The sequence below is a fragment of the Rhinoderma darwinii genome, chromosome 12 (assembly GCF_050947455.1).
Source record: "Rhinoderma darwinii isolate aRhiDar2 chromosome 12, aRhiDar2.hap1, whole genome shotgun sequence".
NCBI lineage: Eukaryota > Metazoa > Chordata > Amphibia > Anura > Rhinodermatidae > Rhinoderma > Rhinoderma darwinii.
Window position 1 is genome coordinate 61,622,540 of NC_134698.1, and position 18,025 is coordinate 61,640,564.

The following is an 18,025-nucleotide window of genomic DNA, read 5'->3' on the forward strand; positions in this document are numbered from 1 at the left end:
CTATAGGAAGGAGAGTGACAAACACTCTACAGGTCTACTTCAAAATGATCCTTCTGAGGCCCTTCACATTGCGTTTTATAGTCTTTGTTGGACTTTAACTAATCCATTAAAAGGATGCCTCCGACTGATGCCTGTGGCTTTCGTCACCCATAGGCTACGTTAAAAAAACTTATATTTTTAATGTATACATTTTTTTACTGGAAGCCCCTGGATACAATAGAATAGTCTACTACGCTATTCTATCCAGCAAAAAACTGTATACCTGACGTATACCACCCGACAGAGGCCAAAAGTACATTCTTTGGTCTCCGTCGGTATAATTGGAGCCTACGAGTACGATTTTACGTATGCGTTGGGAGCTTTCCTGACTCGTACTGCTAAAACACAGTGTGAAAAGGACCAGACTGTGAATTATCTAAAATCAAAATCATACAGGCTAAAAGTGAATGTCCACCCTTTAACACCATTTGTTATTTTTAACCTAAATTGGTCCAAAAATCTGTGCTGATTAAATTAGATGGGGAGATCCAATTACTCCGAAAAATACAAATAAGTTAAATGATAAATGCCTGGCTACCAGCAGTGGCCACTAGAGGGAGCTAGAATACAGGGATCCCCTGCAACTGGAAACATTTTTAGGTGTTTCCTCATGGCAATAAGGTTGGGAATCGCTGGTATAAACAGCATGCGGAAAAATCCTAAACTACCTCTAGTGGCAGCTGCGAGTAGCCAGGCATTTATCATTTACCTGTATGTGTTTTTAGGGGATTAGGAGATCTGTATCAGGATAACGCTCCAAATGACAAAGATTTATTAGCAAATTTGTAAACACAGAATTTTGGACTTAAAAAAAAAGTGGCTTTTATCCCCGTATCGATTTTAAGGGAGATATCTGACACTTCTATTATATACACTGGGTATACATTTAATTTTACTATAATTATGTGGGATGTGCAACCACTCCTGCCAGACGCACATAAAAAAAAATAATTATATATGCATAAAAAAAAACGGTGGTACTAGCCATAGAATACTAGACATACGATGCCATAAAAGAAAAATAGGATTTAAAAAAAAATAATCCCCAGATTTACAGTGACCCCTTCAGATAATTCAGCTGCAACCAGTGAATGAGGGAGTACAACCGCTAAGGCCAGGACTACTGATTGATTTTAACTATTAAGATACAGCTGCAGTCCAAATAAATACATAGAGTTTAATGTAGTCTTGTGGACGGCAGCGGTCACTCAAATGGTTAAAAAAAAAACACAACAAAAAAAAACAGTCAGTAGTGCTACAAAAAGCGAGGTTTCGTCCCAGCCGAGGTTTCGTCCCAGCCGTATGAGACATGAGGGACATCACTTTAGGAAAGGACAGTGTGTTCTCAGGTAACACCACATAAGAGGCAGATGAGGCTCAAAGCTCCACTTTCACAAGTCAGAAAATCTCTGCTTTTGCTCTCTAATCCAGCTGATCACCACAGGAAAATACAATAATCTTTTAATTGCTTTAATCCTCATCAAGATGAACGTGCTAAAGCAGACAAATCTAATAAAAGGACCACTCAACCTATCCTATGTGGATTAGGTAAAGCCAATAGCCAGAGAAAAATATTTTTTGGACAGTTTTGTGCCTCTAAAAAAAAAAAAAAAAAAAAAATGTAAAAAAAAATTTATGCTTCATGGTTTTTCGTTTTGGCTGCAGTCCAAAATAGACAATAGAGAACAAAAAGTTCCGATCTGATTTTTCAGAAAAGAAAAGTAAAAAAAAGTTCTAGATCTTTAAATTCTGTGTCAGAAATCTTTATTGCCGTTTTGGTGTTTTCACCTAATTTTGTGGAAACTGTCAACAAGCTGCTGTAATTCTCGCCAAGAAGATTGCTATAAGCTCCGTAATAAGGCCCTTCGATGGAGCATGCCAAGGTTGTACAGAGCCGTAATATGACAATGTACCAATGAGACCTTAAAAGGGGTTATTTCATATGTCATAAAGAGACTTGTTGTCTAGATCAGTCATATACTTTGTATTTAAAGCTTTCCCCTAAAATTACCTTAGGCTGTGTTCACACAGAGTTTTTTGCAGGAGGAAAATCTGCCTCAAAATTCCATTTGGAATTTTGAGGCAGATTTTCCTCTGCCTGCACGCCAATTTTCGCAGCATTTTTCGCCCACGGCCATTAAGCGCCGCGGCCAAAAAAAAATGCCCCGAAATACACTCTCTCTGCCTCCCATTGAGGTCAATGGGAGGTCAGAGCCGTAAACACCCGAAGATAGCCGTCCCTTCTTTTTCCCGCAAGCCGGTTTTTCCACTTGCGGGAAAAAACCGCCCGGGAGCCTGGACCGCAAAAACGTCGGACATGTCTTATTACGGCCGTATTTTGCGGTCCAGGCTCATTGAAATGAATGCACACGGCCATGTGCACGGCCCGCGATTTGCGTGTAGCCTGCGGGTGACACTACGGTCGTGAGGATGAGGCATTAGTCTATTCTCTTTTAGTGCATTAAAAATTATTTGGTTTGGTTTCATTTTCCTTTATTTGAGCATTTTGCAATAGACAAATTATATATGAAGCTCAGTCAGATTTGACGTAAACATTAGCACAGCATGGAGCGGACAGGTCCCATTATAACTCATGCCCCAGAACATATGGATCCGGCACAGCGTCGTGGCTTCCATTGTGAACAGATGCCACGACACAGAGGTGAACACAGCCCAATACATTTAAATAACGGACATCACACTGATCAATGCGATTCAATGGCGCGATTCACATGTCAGTGTTTTTTCACAGAGCATGCGTCCGTTGTGTTAAACTCACCCCATGTCCTAGTCTGGTCCGTTTTTGCGGATCAGATGCCCATTGAAGTCTATGGGTGCGTGAAATACACTGAAAGCACACGGACGTTGGGGGCATTGGTGGGGGTCTCAGACCAACATCATAAGATGGTTTACGTCAGAACTTGTCAACCGAAAAATCACACTAGACAAAAGATAAAACCAGGGAAACAGTGCTATGATTCAGGGAATGAGAGGTTAACCAGCTGAACCACAATCCACGTAAGTAACTAGCTCACACCTCCGTGTTATTACCAGTTGTGAGGTGCCAGCTTCCCCCCAGTCACACTGAGCACCAGGGAATGTACTTCCTTCCCTCGCATGCTGGAGCCAAAACAAAAACTGGAAAACGAAAAAAGAAAAACAACCGTAAAAATAAATAACGTGAAACCCCCACAGAGCGACAAGACAATGAGAGTTTGAAAACATTGGGCAGGGGTGCAGAGCAGGGAAGTACAACGTGTTTCTGAAGAGCTATTTTAGCTGCCTTGACGGGGGAAAGGCTCGGAGCTCTTCTACTTGGAATCTGGAAGAGCAGCTTATTGTAATAACCATATAGTAAAGACAAGAATACATGAACGACATCTGCCACATCTCATTAGAAGCTACCTATCAGCAAGACATCTGTCCATCCTGGAACCCACCCTACACCAGCGGTGCCGTTATCACTGTGGGGCTCATCAATGCCAAGAGAACTTCTTACCATACATGATCTATATTATCTGCCCTTCGGTAGCAAACAAGGTTCTATTAAATTTTCCTCTTAGTTCTGAATGGTCATTGATTTAAAAGGTCATTCAGGGCCTGTGGAAGTGGCCACCTTAGTAAGACCTCATGGACAAGACTATAATGGATTCTGGTGGTATGGGTCCATAATAAGGTGACTATAGAGCTCTATGGGTCTCAACTGTACCTTCGATTCTATATGGAGGTTTTTCTCGTGGATTCTGAATTGCTATTAGGAGTGAATATGGTGTCTCAGGGAGGTACAATATGGCACCACGTGGACTGCCAATGGGTACATCATACAGACCCAAGGGGTGGGCCTTATAAACGAGCACCAATCAACAAGACAGCTCGTTGATAGGCGCTAGTTTGCACCATTCACACGCAGCTATGTATGGGGACGAGATAGTTATTCCAATCGCTTGTCTCCATACTTTATCATCATGACGGCAGCACGTCTCCCTTTTTACACAGGAGATGTGCTGCCGATAACGATAATATTTTGGGCATTTAAAACGATACAACCAGCCGAAGATTGAACGAACGCTCATCGGCTGATCGTTGCCCTGTTTGCACAGGACAATTATCGGGAACGAGCGTTTGCCCAATAACTGGCTGGTGTAAAAGGGCCCTTAGAAATTGCTGAAACTCAAAGGCTGAATTTACACATTACGCATTTGGTGCAGATATTGTTGTTTTTGTTTATTTTATTTTTTTACCAGAGCCAGAAATAGATCCAGTAGGAAGAGAAGTATAACTTTTTCCTTTATATTCCCATATCCAAATCTGCAACAAATACGTAATGTGTGAATCCAACCAAAGGATTTATAAAAGAAGACAATTGAGGCAACGTTGTTTTTGGTTACAAATGCCCTAGTATTGGATGAATCTTTGCTTCCCACCCAGTTGTGTTGCTTAAATGTGATATAACCCTAGACAGATAGTCTTATGTTTATACGCCATGGTATGAGTCATCTTCTGCTTATCGCCTGCTCTTTCCAGTTGCTAAAGAAGAAGAACACACAAGATTTGCTAGGAAGAAAAATGTCCTTTCATGGGTATATAAACAAAAAAACACAACACACTTCAGCTAGGCTTCGGATACAAAACTACAGAGCAACTTGTACATTGTAACAAAAAAATCAGTTCACTTACGTTTGTAATAACATGTGAGATGGATACAATTATAGATAGAACAGGATACCCCACATGGAAGCCTACGTAGACATCAGAACCTGTAGTAATATAAAGTGCTAGTAGATCCCAAAAGAAGGGAAAAAAGAGATTTGTTTTAGTAACACGCGGCTCCAGTAACATACCGGAATGAACGGTACGGTATATCACAACTAGATGGTGCACAAGTAGTAGCAGCAGCGGTATTAAGTGCTAAGAAAAGAAAAGAATAGAGGAGAACACAAACAAACACCCCGCACAATAGCGTTGTATTTAAGTATGATTTGAATTGTACAATTTTCATAACCCCATGCGTTTAAATGGAAATTTCCATCGAATGGAAGAGTAGCAACTGTTATTACGACAGTCAAAGGTTGCACCACAACACAACTATTTATGGCTACAACATTGTAGACAATCTTATAAGAAAAAAATATTGCACAAATAAACATATGCCAAGTCTTATTAAAGGAGCAGTCCCACCACAACAACTTATCACCTATGATAGGTGATAAGTGTTTGATCGTTGGACCTCCATCGATCAAGAAAACGGAGGTCCTGAATCCCCATATGAACGGAGCTGCAGGTCACACATGCATGCTGCCGCTCCATTCATGCTGCACGGGACTGCCCGAGACAGCAAAGTACAGCACATTGGGTTTTTCTGTTTTTTAAAAGGTGATTCTTCAGCCCAGTTGCTCCATATTTCTACTTTTGTCAGTCTGGATATATGAATTGGTCAAGTTAATGTTGATCCATTTAAAGAGAACCTGTCACCTCCCCGTACATGTGCAGTGGAGTGCAGCATGTAATAGGCAGGGCTGCACAAACCCTGGGGCACTTTAAAAAACAAAATCTACCCTCCTCCGTTCTTTAGATATCTATTTGGCGCCCGATATTTAAATACCCCCCTGAACGATCAATGGGGCATGCAATGGCAAGGGGGCGTGTTAGTATGGCTGTGACACTGTCCAATCAGATACGGACAGTGTTACAGCAAGCACGAGGATAGAGGAGAGTGCGCGCGCACGCTCTCACTCTTCAACTGTCAAGATCAGTCTTCTGCCGAACTGGCAAGGGGGCGTGTCTCTGCTACGGACAGCGCAAGCGCTGAAGAGGAGAGCTCTTACACTGTCCGAGGCAGTGACACACCCCCTTGCCAGTTCGGCAGACAAGGTACAAGACTGATCTCTCGCAAGAGCTGAAAAGAGGAGCGTGAGCATGCGTGCTCTCCTCTCTCCAGCTTACACTGTCCGTAGCAGTGAAACACCCCACTCTCTCCTCGCGCTTGGTGTAACTGTCTGTATCTGATTGGACAGTGTCACAGCCATAGTAACACGCCCCCTTGCCATTACACGCCCCATTAACAGTTCAGGGGGTTATTTAAATATCGGGCGCCAAATATAACGGCACGGATATCTAAATAAAGGAGGAGGGTAGAAAAAAAAATGTCAAGTGCCCCAGGGTTTGTGCAGCCCTCCCCATTACATGCTGCACATGTATGGGGAGGTGAAAGGATCTTTTTAAAAGGTCATCATACACAGGAGTGATGACAGCGCACACAGACTCTGGTCTTTTCCGGATATCCTTCCTTAGTTATTGCTGATGGTCAGAAAGACAATAGAGCAAGCAGATTTATTGTAACAATCCCCGAGGGTGCCAGATGACAGACCTAGTACCAACATCTTCCGGCATGATTCAGTAAAATTGGAGCTACTATTTGTATGCCTTTGTTGTTAGTAACAGCTAGGTCAATGACAAAAAATACCAGTGTTACAGTGAAAGAAATGAGCAATCTTCACACCGCAGGCCATTGACAAATTGTGTGAACACGGGTTTATTGAAGGAAAATGGATTTGTGCTCCAAGCAGAAAAAAAAAAAAAAAAAAAAGTCTTTACAAATTATGAATACATACACTAAATGACTTTTTTTTACTCGGTTGTCTCCGGTCTCTAAAGACAGCCGTCCCAATGATGGATTGCCGCAGGTCCTACTCCTGGAACCCCTGGAGATCAACGGTTATCGCTGAGAAGTCTCATTCGGTCATACATTTAATAGTATTACCTGTCGGCCATTAAAATAAATGGGCGACCCTGTAATACATGGATGTGTCAGGTCTACCAGAGAAAGAGCAGCCCCTTATACCGCTGACAGAGGTGGGCCCCAAATGGGGGATAACCCTCAATAATATCCATATGCCCATTTGTCTTTACGAAACAACACCTTTAATATTTAGCCAATTCCAAATTCCGGTTTTTAGACGCGAAGAGCAGTAAAAATGAACAGCGCGTGTTTTTAATGTATGGGATATATGCATTACACTTGACGAATTCATTGAAAAATGTGTGGCATATCAGTTAGACATGCGATCAATGGTGCCCTCCGAGACCTACACGGATACCTAGAAAGAAAATGGCCACATCGTCTTTTTGGATGCAAAGTACTGGCCCTTATTATGGCTTTATTTATTCTGATTATTAATGGTCTTAATCTTGGCCTAAGAGCCCTTTTGGATGAAACATTATATGATGAAATGCTGCCTATACATCACATCATCATGTAGACTTGGAAAATACTGAGGACCAGAATGGGCAGGCAGATGCATTGTGGGAATGTAGCGGTACGGATAAAGTGAGAATATTCCGACGTTTATTTTTACATGTTCATCCCATAGAAAGTAATTTAATCATTATAGTTAACCCCTTAAATGCACGTTGTAGCTAAGCTCATAAACCGATGAACCTCAAACACTTGGAAAAACATGAATACCTGCAGTAAGAATTGGTTGTGTGTCCTTATACACCAGGACGCAGGAAAATGAATGCATCAGGCTCGGTTTTGAGCCTTCGTCGCAGATTTCGCATGCGGCTCTAGTCTTTCCATCAAAACTACGGACACCAGGGCGGAACCAGATGGACTCCACCATTATAAGTCAATGGGGTCTATCAAGGCACCGGTGGTCTTGGTCATCGCTTGGAAACCACGACACGGATGCAAACCTACTTTACTGTAACTGAAAAAGTTCAACAGGACTAGACTTGTGATCTAATGTTTACAGACTTACGTCCGTTCTTCAAAGGAAAACCGGAAGGGTGGTAGCAATGTATTAGCCCAAATGACTGATGCTTATTGTCTTCCCTCTTTCATACTTATGTGGGCATTAGAGAAAGGTGGGTCAAAGAAGAACAGCGTCTTTCACAAAAGATTCATTCATTAAATTGACCAATTGCCACGTATAATGCAAAAGGAAAATATGACGGCTTTAATCCCAGTGACATCAATTAACAGTTTAAGATCATTTTTTCGTAAAACAAGTACCTGTTGTGTTCTCCATAGCAAATGTATGAGATCAATGGAAGTAAACTTCTGAATACCAGGGCGTGGGTCTATATAGCTACATGGAGGGACAGGAATATGGGATATCCCTGATTTTGTCAGTGGGGATATTAAAGGGTAACGTTCAACAAACTTCTGACATGTTAGAGTGACTTGTCTAAAGTTTTGATCGGTGGGGTCCCAAGCACTGACACAAAGCGTCAGGAGCTCTCGTGAGCGCAGAGCCGCTTTGTTTTTGTTCGGCTTTTCTCGATGTAGGGGTGTACAGACTCAATAGAAAGTCTATGAGCCTGCTCACCGCTACATCGGCTTTCCGAGAAAAGCCGAACAGAAACTAAGCGGCTCAGCTCTCACACGAGCACTTCTGCCGCTTCGTTTTAGTGATTGGTGGGGGTCTCTGTGCTCGGACCCCCATCGATCAAAACTTCTGACATGTCACTATGACACGTCAGAAGTTTGTTGAACGTTCAGTTACCCTTTAAGACTTTTGCTTTGCTATGAGGTTTATTCTTTGTCTTATAGAGAAACACTGCTCACATAAGTGTGATTTGGAGCTACAGCGTTTAATCATCTTTAAATCCTGCCTGAAACACAAAAAAACACACACACACACACACACACACACACACACACAAAAACACACACACGGTTCCTGAGGGTAATAGCACATTTGTAATTGGGGACTGTCCATAGTTATTTAAGACGACCAGCTTTGATGAAGTCCATATATAAAACTTTGTATAGGAATTTTACAGCGCAATGGTCACTTGTCCAACAGGATAGGATGAGCTCTGATATTCACAGTTTAATAGGATGTGCAGTATAGTATTGTAAAAAGTAGTAAATTCTGGCCTAATACCAGGATCATACTTCGTTTTGATGCAGATTTAGGCTCAGTTTTGAGCCAAGGCCAGAAGTGGATACAAAAAGGCAGGAAAGGTATATAGAAAAGACTGATGCATCTGTTTTATTTTGTGTCCTCTCCTGTGTTTGGGTTAAAACAAAAAAACAGCCAAAAACATATGCAACAGGTACCGGTTACCATTGAGACTTCCCATGTTTAGTATTTCCATATGGTCAGACGAAAGCAATTATCTCAACCAAAACTCATTAACCGGTTACTAATTTATCGCTTATTTGCTCCTGTACAGTACAATTTCTGTAACGTGATCTTCTTTGTATCTCTACTCGCACTTGTTAGAGTTGATGTACTGAATATTGAGTTTTATTTGCAAAAGGAATAAAAAAAATAAAAAAAGATATTTGAAAAGAAAAGAAAAAACAAAGCGGTGACAGCTATAAAGCTAGATTAAGAAATTAAAAACAGTGCAGAACTTTGAACCTAAAAGGCGACAGAATGATAAAAAGGTGGAGGTTCACTTCACAGCACAAAAAGGGTGCAGGACATAGCGCCAACACAACGTCTATAGGCATATAAGGCTTAAATAGTCTATTTCTATTGACTGAACTTAGTATAAATGCTGCTGCAAAATAAAGGAGGCCAACATCTGGCTCACATCGAGCCTCATATAGTGACGTGATCCACAGTCCTCCCTGCAAACAGTATTCCTGCAAACCATCTAAATAAACATTACACCCAGATCTAAAGCTACACGGCCTCCTTAAATACACATGCTGTATCTACAATATAAAAAGGAAACTTTACAGCGGTAACATTTCACCTTTTCTACACTCCATGCAGCTGTCTACTAGAACACCAAATCCCGGAGTCAGCTTTCAATAGCTCATGAGTAAATATAGGGCTGGGTAACACTGTAATTAAAAAGACGACAAGTAAAACCACAGGAAAGAGAGTCCTTGTTTTGACCCGTACTTGGGAGGAGGACTGAAGTGAAAAAAGAAAATTATAGAAATAGTTCCTGGCCCGAGGGATGCACAGAACCCACAACACCTGGTTTAGGAATGCCAAGCCTGACGGCAACTTAAGAAGACTTAAATGCTGTCACGTAGGACGGGGTAGCGGGAATTAAAGAAAAATCAAACAGAAAAATCTTTACTCAAACTTTCGATTATTCCTATTACCACTAACCAAACGTTGCACAGCATTTCTAAGATATGGTTAAAATTACTGACACCGATCAAATCGTACTCTTTATAGGGGTCCTCCGCTTTGAATAATCCCTACTTATTAAGAGTCTCTCTTAAGAATAAACTGATCAAAGTGTCCCCATGCTGGGACTCCCAGCGATCAGCTATTATCTATGAGGAAACCTGTCAGTAAGTGTTCAATTTCCCTGCAGCTCCACCACAGGGGAAATTAAGCATTACACAGTGCCCATTCATATAAATGGTCTGTCTGTGTAATGCAGGACAGGAAAAGTCCTCCAGAGGCTCTTTGTAGCCCCCTCTCACTCCACTCTGGTGATGGATGATCCTGAACAGGGGACACCCCTCTATTACCTGAGAATTTCCCAACAGGGTGTATGGAAATGGATTTCTAAAGTAGACGACCCCTTTAACTATAGAAGCAGGACTATTAGAGTGAATTTATATTATGGAAGTAGTATTTGTGAACTTGGAATCAGTATACAGACATCTCATCAAACAAAATATATGTCCAATACAGAACTTTGGTTATCACCAACTCTACTGCATGGTATGATACACAGTATTGAAAGGGCTGGACAAAAAATAAAAAATAAAATTGTCAAGGTTGCCACCATGTTTTGCTTCCCGCCCTCAATGTCTGGAGGGGGGGGGGGGTTGTATGCTGCTGTGACGCTATATCCTGACTACTGGGAGTGGAGGTAAAACCGCAAGTGATGAGCAAGGCCAATCTCGAACATCCCAAGAGAGGATATTGGGAAAGATCAAAGTAAAGCGGATCATAGTCTTAAATATTTTGGTGGCGATGAGATGGATGGTCAGGAGATTTTCTACCCTGGACCAGGGGTACAATACAGGACAATCAAACCATACAAGAGGAAGGTCTAAAAATAGGAGGTGCCCGGTTACGATTTACTCCACCAACGTAGTGAATATTGATTTATGGTCCATAAGAAAAACATACAGACCACAAAATGTGGCAAACTCAGTTTATTGTAATTACAAATGATAGATTTAGAATGCAACAGTTTGGTATTGTATTTTCCAGGTTTAGAATCTTAAATATGGAGGCAAATAGGAACAGAGGTATAGTATTATAAATGTAGCAAAATCCCTGCTGTGCTGAAATTGTATATTAGCCTCGATATGAATTGGTTTCAAAAATAAATATATACCAAGGATATAGCAGTGATCACATGCCAAAACAGCAGCTAGTATTTATAGAATAATTTGTATGAAGTGATCAGAAAACCACAATATATATATTGCCTGCATCATACTGAGCTACAGACCAAAAACAGGAAAATATGCAATATGATACTAGAAAATCATCGAAAATGTAAAAAACGTTGACAAAATATTAAATACATAAAAGATGGTCCACAGAAACGAAAAAGCGGAAACCCTAATCCGGGGGGCCGACGAAGGCAAGTGCGCCGAAACGCTCGTCGGGGTGGACGCCAATCTGTGTATGTTCCTTGTATTATTGCACTATGGGTCAGTACGAATAACCGTGATTATTTTTTATTGTACAGGGTGGGCCATTTATATGGATACACCTAAATAAAATGGGAATGGTTGGTGATATTAACTTCCTGTTTGTGGCACATTAGTATATGGGAGGGGGGAAACTTTTCAAGCTGGGTGTTGACCATGGTGGCCATTTTGAAGTCGGCCATTTTGTATCCAACTTTAGTTTTTTCAATGGGAAGAGGGTCATGTGACACATCAAACTTATCGAGAATTTCACAAGAAAAACAATGGTGTGCTTGGTTTTAACGTTACTTTATTCTTTCATGAGTTATTTACAAGTTTCTGACCTCTTATAAAATGTGTTCAAAGTGCTGCCCATTGTGTTGGATTGTCAATGCAACCCTCTTCTCCCACTCTTCACACACTGATAGCAACACCGCAGAAGAAATGCTAGCACAGGCTTCCAGTATCCGTAGTTTCAGTTGCTGCACATCTCGTATCTTCACAGCATAGACAATTGCCTTCAGATGACCCCAAAGATAAAAGTCTAAGGGGGTCAGATCGGGAGGCATTTCTTCTGCGGTGTTGCTATCAGTGTGTGAAGAGTGGGAGAAGAGGGTTGCATTGATAATCCAACACAATGGGCAGCACTTTGAACACATTTTATAAGTGGTCAGAAACTTGTAAATAACTCATGAAAGAATAAAGTAACGTTAAAACCAAGCACACCATTGTTTTTCTTGTGAAATTCTCGATAAGTTTGATGTGTCACATGACCCTCTTCCCATTGAAAAAACTAAAGTTGGATACAAAATAGCTGACTTCAAAATGGCCGCCATGGTCAACACCCAGCTTGAAAAGTTTCCCCCCTCCCATATACTAATGTGCCACAAACAGGAAGTTAATATCACCAACCATTCCCATTTTATTTAGGTGTATCCATATAAATGGCCCACCCTGTATTATAGATATTTATCTTTTGTTATGCATTTCTCTGTATAATGATCATCCTTTATTACTATGTTTATAAAAGACCTTTGTGCTCATACTTTGTACCCATTTTCAACACCAACTTTTCAGATTAGGCTGTCCGCGTTTTAGTGTGTCTGTGGACCATCTTTTATGTATTTAATATTGGTCAATAAAGTTTTTGATATTTTTAGTAGTTGCTTGCATCTTTTCCTCTTTTTGGTATATATAGTTTCAAAAATATTGATAACGGCTGAATAAAAGATCCTACGCTTCTTTTCATCATACCGTGGAGGGATGCTGCATTTTTGAATATATTTTATATTGCTGACAAGATCTGGGCTATTGCACTACTCATTTGTACTGTGTCCGTGGATGTTATACTGTTTCTTTTAATAAGCTGATTAAAAATATATAATATTTCACTGCCCTCCAACTCTATATCTTGGGACGTCCATTAAAAAAAAATGCTCTAATGACAATATTTTGAACTTGGATAGAAAATTGTTCTACTTTCTATATAAACGCTAGTAACTCCCATAAAATATTTTGAAGCAGTTAGAATAAATCCTCCAACCTAAACATAGTATATTTATTGGTTGGAACCAATAGTTTTAGTACTATATACAGTACGATCATCATTGGATCATTACTAAAAGATCACCTGTTCTACCAATGGTTAACCCACATCTACCACCAACCAAACCTGCCCATTTCCCACAGATCAAATAAAACTTGGCAAATGAGACATTGGGCATTAACTTACCCAGCTGGATATGCCACAAGACCGGTCTTTGGATCACAGGAGAGACTTCTTCCAGCGGACACCGTGATACCCAACACCTTCTCCAATGTCACCTGTCAGACAAAATCAAAAGACGTCATGTCAGAACACACCGACAGCTGTACTACTTGTGGGAGAAAAGCCACACACTTCACAACAAAGATGGACTGTTCCCCGTTTACAATGTACGACTAGGAGCCTCTGTTTACAACAAAGATAACACGGCTAATACAGATAATAATAATAATACGGGTGAACTTTTCTTTTCAGAGAAAAGGGGATAACAAACATTTAATTGAAGTCTCATAGTAATAATCAGATCACTCCAGGAGTTTGGGAGACTCCCATAGGGATCAATATAAAACAATTCAAATTTCAAGGCACATTGGCTCCGGGGTAGTGTTCACCCTTGGCTTATTTGGACCCCAGTAAGGGTATGTTCACACGGCCAAATTTCAGACGTATACGAGGCGTAATATGCCTCGTTTTACGTCTGAAAATATGGCTACAATACGTCGGCAAACATCTGCCCATTCATTTGAATGGGTTTGCCGACGTACTGTGCAGACGACCTGTTATTTACGCGTCGTCGTTTGACAGCTGTCAAACGACGACTCGTAAAAATACAGCCTCGTCAAAAGAAGTGCAGGACACTTCTTTCAGACGTTTATGGAGCTGTTTTCTCATAGACTCCAATGAAAACAGCTCCAAAAACGAGTTGGTAAAAAAATGAGTTGGTAAAAATGCGAGTTGGTAAAAAACGTCAGAAAAGCAGGGTCTGTTTTCCCTTGAAAACAGCTCTGGATTTTCAGACGTTTTGGTTGACTACGTGTGAACATACCCTTAAAGTGGTTGTCCGGTTTAATCAAATTAATAATGTTCTTTTTTTTGTCTAACTAAAAGTTATACAATATTCCAATATAGTTTCTGAACTAATTCCTCACGGTTTTTAAGATCTCCGCTTGTTGTTATTCAGTAGGAACATTAGTTTACTTCCACTGGATAAAGTTCTGTCCGTGGTCATGTGACGGACACACAAGCGCCGGGATCGCTGTGATACACATACTGTAACGATCCCAGAACCTGGGCGTCCATCACATGACCATGGACAGAATTGTATCTACTGGAATTAAACCATGAATGTTCATTCTGAACAACAAGCAGAGATCTTAAAAACCATGAAAAATGAATACAGAAAATATATTGGAAAATTTTATAACAATTTTACAAAAATACAACATTTTCTGAAAAAGGACAATTCCTTTAAGTAAATATCTTCATGGTTAATTCTAGAAATAGCAGTGACAACATGTATCAAGGAAGTATACATTTATACATAGTAGAGAGCCACTGTAAAGGCCGGCAGGCATAACCCCAGATATAAAGAAGAAAAAAAAAACATTTTTTGCTTTATATATTGCTTTCAAAACTTGAATAAGATACTTAATGGGCATAAGAGTTCCACCTATTTGCCAGTGGGCATATTCCAGATTGAAATATTTGTGTATGAATGATAAGCTTTACGATCAGAAGAAAACAATAGGAGAAAACCTCACTAGTATGAACAAGTCCAGAGCTCGCAGTATAGATTAGCCTGAAAACTGAACATCTCACCTCCTGGACGAGCTCCAAACTACTACACCCCATGTTTTACTTTGGTGTCTAAATCATAAATGATCTCGTGTTCCCCTTAGGGCAGATGTTGTCATGTGGATCCACTATGAACACTTCAAAACGTGGACAGAAGTATTCCCTCAATCATTTTACTTTATAGTTTTTTTTTCTCCTTGGGCTAAAAACCACTTCACATATTTTGAGATGGGGGCTGGGTAATGCGGATCCCATTCTATCTTCAAAAATCCCAGCCACAAGAAACGTGACACACCATGAAGTGTTTGGCTGATCGCAACTTTGCGGCATTCCATACGTAAGAACATGAGAAACTATCTGGTCCGAGACGGAGTATCAGTGGTTGGCAATGCTGCCCTGCAGAGACCTTGGTGTCAATGTGGTCGTGTACACAGACAATTGGCAAAAAATATCATAGGTTATATTGGAGTAAATGAAAAATCAAGACCATTAAAATGTACCACAATGGTACATAGGAGATCCAGCCGGCGGGGAACAAAACTAGAACAAGTTGCTTCCAGGCAGGTCAAACCTATAACCATAAACCGCCACTAAAATACATAAATGAAATAGAACTCCAGGAAAAATACTGTATGAGCCAATCGTATAAACAAGTATATTCAGACACGGTTATTGAGTTGCGGTTAAAAGCGCATAAAAAAACGCATGCGTTTTTACAGTAGTTTGGCGCGTCTTTGGATGCCATTGCAATAAAAACCACTGCAAATAGTGGTAAAAACGCATGTGCATCGCCAAAAACTTAGGGAAGCCACAGTCTAGGTTGGTATGCATGGGACCGCACACGGTCCTCCCTCCTGCCACTATCAGGATTGATTCATGCCACTTTTTTATGTTGCATTGATAGAATGTTGTGTTATTCTCGCTCTTCCAGGCCGGGTTCCCACGTAGAATAAACTATGAATTCTGTACAGAAATTCCGCAGCATTTACAGTAGCAGGAAAGTGGATGAGATTTGAGCAAATGTCTTGCACACAGAAAAAAATCTGCAGAAAAAACATCCATAAATTGTCCTGCGGTGCAGAATTTAAATCCGCATGTCAATTTATGCTGCGGATTCTTTGCTCTTCAGTTGCGGGGACGTAAAATCTGCAACAAATAGCAAAGTGTTGCAACTTTTGCAGTGGAAATGTTGCCATTCCACTTAAAAATCTCAAATAAGAAAATAAAAAGTTAATACTTACAGCCTGGCCGTTGTCATAGCGACGCTTTCTTCTGTTGTCTGTCCAGGCCGGCCTCCTGGGATGACATTTAATCTCATGCGACTGCTGCAGCGTAACCCCAGGAGGCCGGACTGCATGGGCAAGAGAGGGACGTGTCGCCATGACAACGGTCCAGGGCGAGCATAGACTTTTTTTGGGATGCGGAATTCGCTGCAGGTTCTATAATGCTACGCATCCGACCCGTGGGAACCCAGTCATAGATATTTCATGCACTTGCATTTTTTTTGGCACTGTACTGGGCCGTCTCCGGCAGTCCCATGGACTTTGAATGGAGCGGCACAGCACAAGTTCGACCTCCCCTATATTCAAAGTTCTCCTCACTGCGGTCATGCAGTAAGGATAAACGAGGGGCTGGGGACCCCTATTTTAGTGATCGATGGGGGTCCCAGCGATCAGACAAGGTCAATCGTGGGAAAACTCTTTTAAAGGGATTGTATGACAAGACAGACACATGGCTGCCCTCTTCCGGAAACCAGCACCAGTCTTCAAGTGTGTGGGGCTGATATATATACTCTACAAGACTGGAGACCAAACAATAGATTAAAAGGAAAGCTCCAGGCAAAATCGGATATTGTGTTATGCCTAACACAGGGCCTGAGGGGGCGGTGCATGACACTGTCCTGCACTGCCCACTCAGACCTAATACAGTATGGGTATGTTCACACGTAGCGTAAACACTGCAGATTTTCCACAACGTATTTCATTACTGAAAATATGCAGTTTATGACAGATATGGGTCAAGACTGAAGGTCCTCTTACACGGCCCATTCTGGACCGTGTAAACGAGCACCGATCCACGAGACAGCTCATTGATAGACGCTTGTTTGCTCCTTTCACAAGCACCTAGTATGGGGACGGGCACTCGTTATTACGATCACTCGTCCCCATACATTAGTATCATGTTGGCTGCACAGCTTTGTTTACACAGAGACGCGCTGCCGACAATGATAAAAGTCTCAGTATTTAAAACTTTATGATTAGCAGATGAACGAGCGTTTGCGCGTTCATCGGTTGACCTGTTTACACAGGGCAATTATCGGAAACAAGCGTTCTGTAAACGCTCGTCTGCCCGATAATTAGCCAGTGTACAAGGGCCTTTACAGCAGCAGCAGAGTGGATTAGATTTGAACAAATATCACCCACACGCTGCAGAAAAAACACATTAAAAAAAACACAATCAGCCGAACTACGGTTTATAAATTGACCTGCGGTACGTTTTTTTTAATCCCCAGCATGTAAATTTATGCTTCAGAATCGCTGCTTTCCTGTTGCGGGTTTTCCCCATTGAATTCAATGGGATGCAAAACATGCAACAAATAGGAAGTGTTACGATTTTTTGGGTGAAAAAGTTGGGATTCCACCACAAAAGTCACAAATCAGAAAAACAAACACCTTTTTTTTTTTGTTTCAAAAATAATAAAAAAAAAATCTATACTTACCACCTGGCATTGTCATAGCGACGGCTCCTCCCCCCCCCCTCCCTCCCGGCTGTCCTTCATGCAGCCTGGTCTCCTGGGATGACATTACGTCCCACGTGACTGCTGTGGCCAAATCAGAGGGGCTGCAGCATCATCCCAGGAGGCCAGGCTGCATGGAGAACAGAAGAAAGTGTCGCTATGACAACGGAGAACGGGGTAAGTATGATTATTTTTTTCCCCAGTAGTCTTTCCACAGTGGAGATTCCACCTGAAAATCTGCACCACAATTTGCTGCGTTTTTTAGTCCGGAAACCCCTGCGGCTTCCAGGGCGGATGTGCGTTGTACTTTTATGCATGCAGCGTATCCACCCAG

General features: G+C 41.3%; 1 protein-coding gene across 9 annotated transcripts in view; it reads right to left on the reverse strand.

Moving 5' to 3' along the window:
• The window catches only part of MAPKBP1 (mitogen-activated protein kinase binding protein 1), a 140,938-nt gene that overhangs the window by 76,306 nt on the left and 46,607 nt on the right, over window positions 1–18,025 (reverse strand). For 8 of the 9 annotated variants that reach the window (XM_075844845.1, XM_075844842.1, XM_075844843.1 and 5 more), the window contains one exon: window positions 13,347–13,438. In XM_075844845.1, coding sequence (XP_075700960.1) covers window positions 13,347–13,438 — 92 coding nt within the window. Of the gene's footprint in view, window positions 1–4,716; window positions 5,055–13,346; window positions 13,439–18,025 lie in introns of those variants that run through there. The other variant, XM_075844846.1, reaches the window with a different exon arrangement.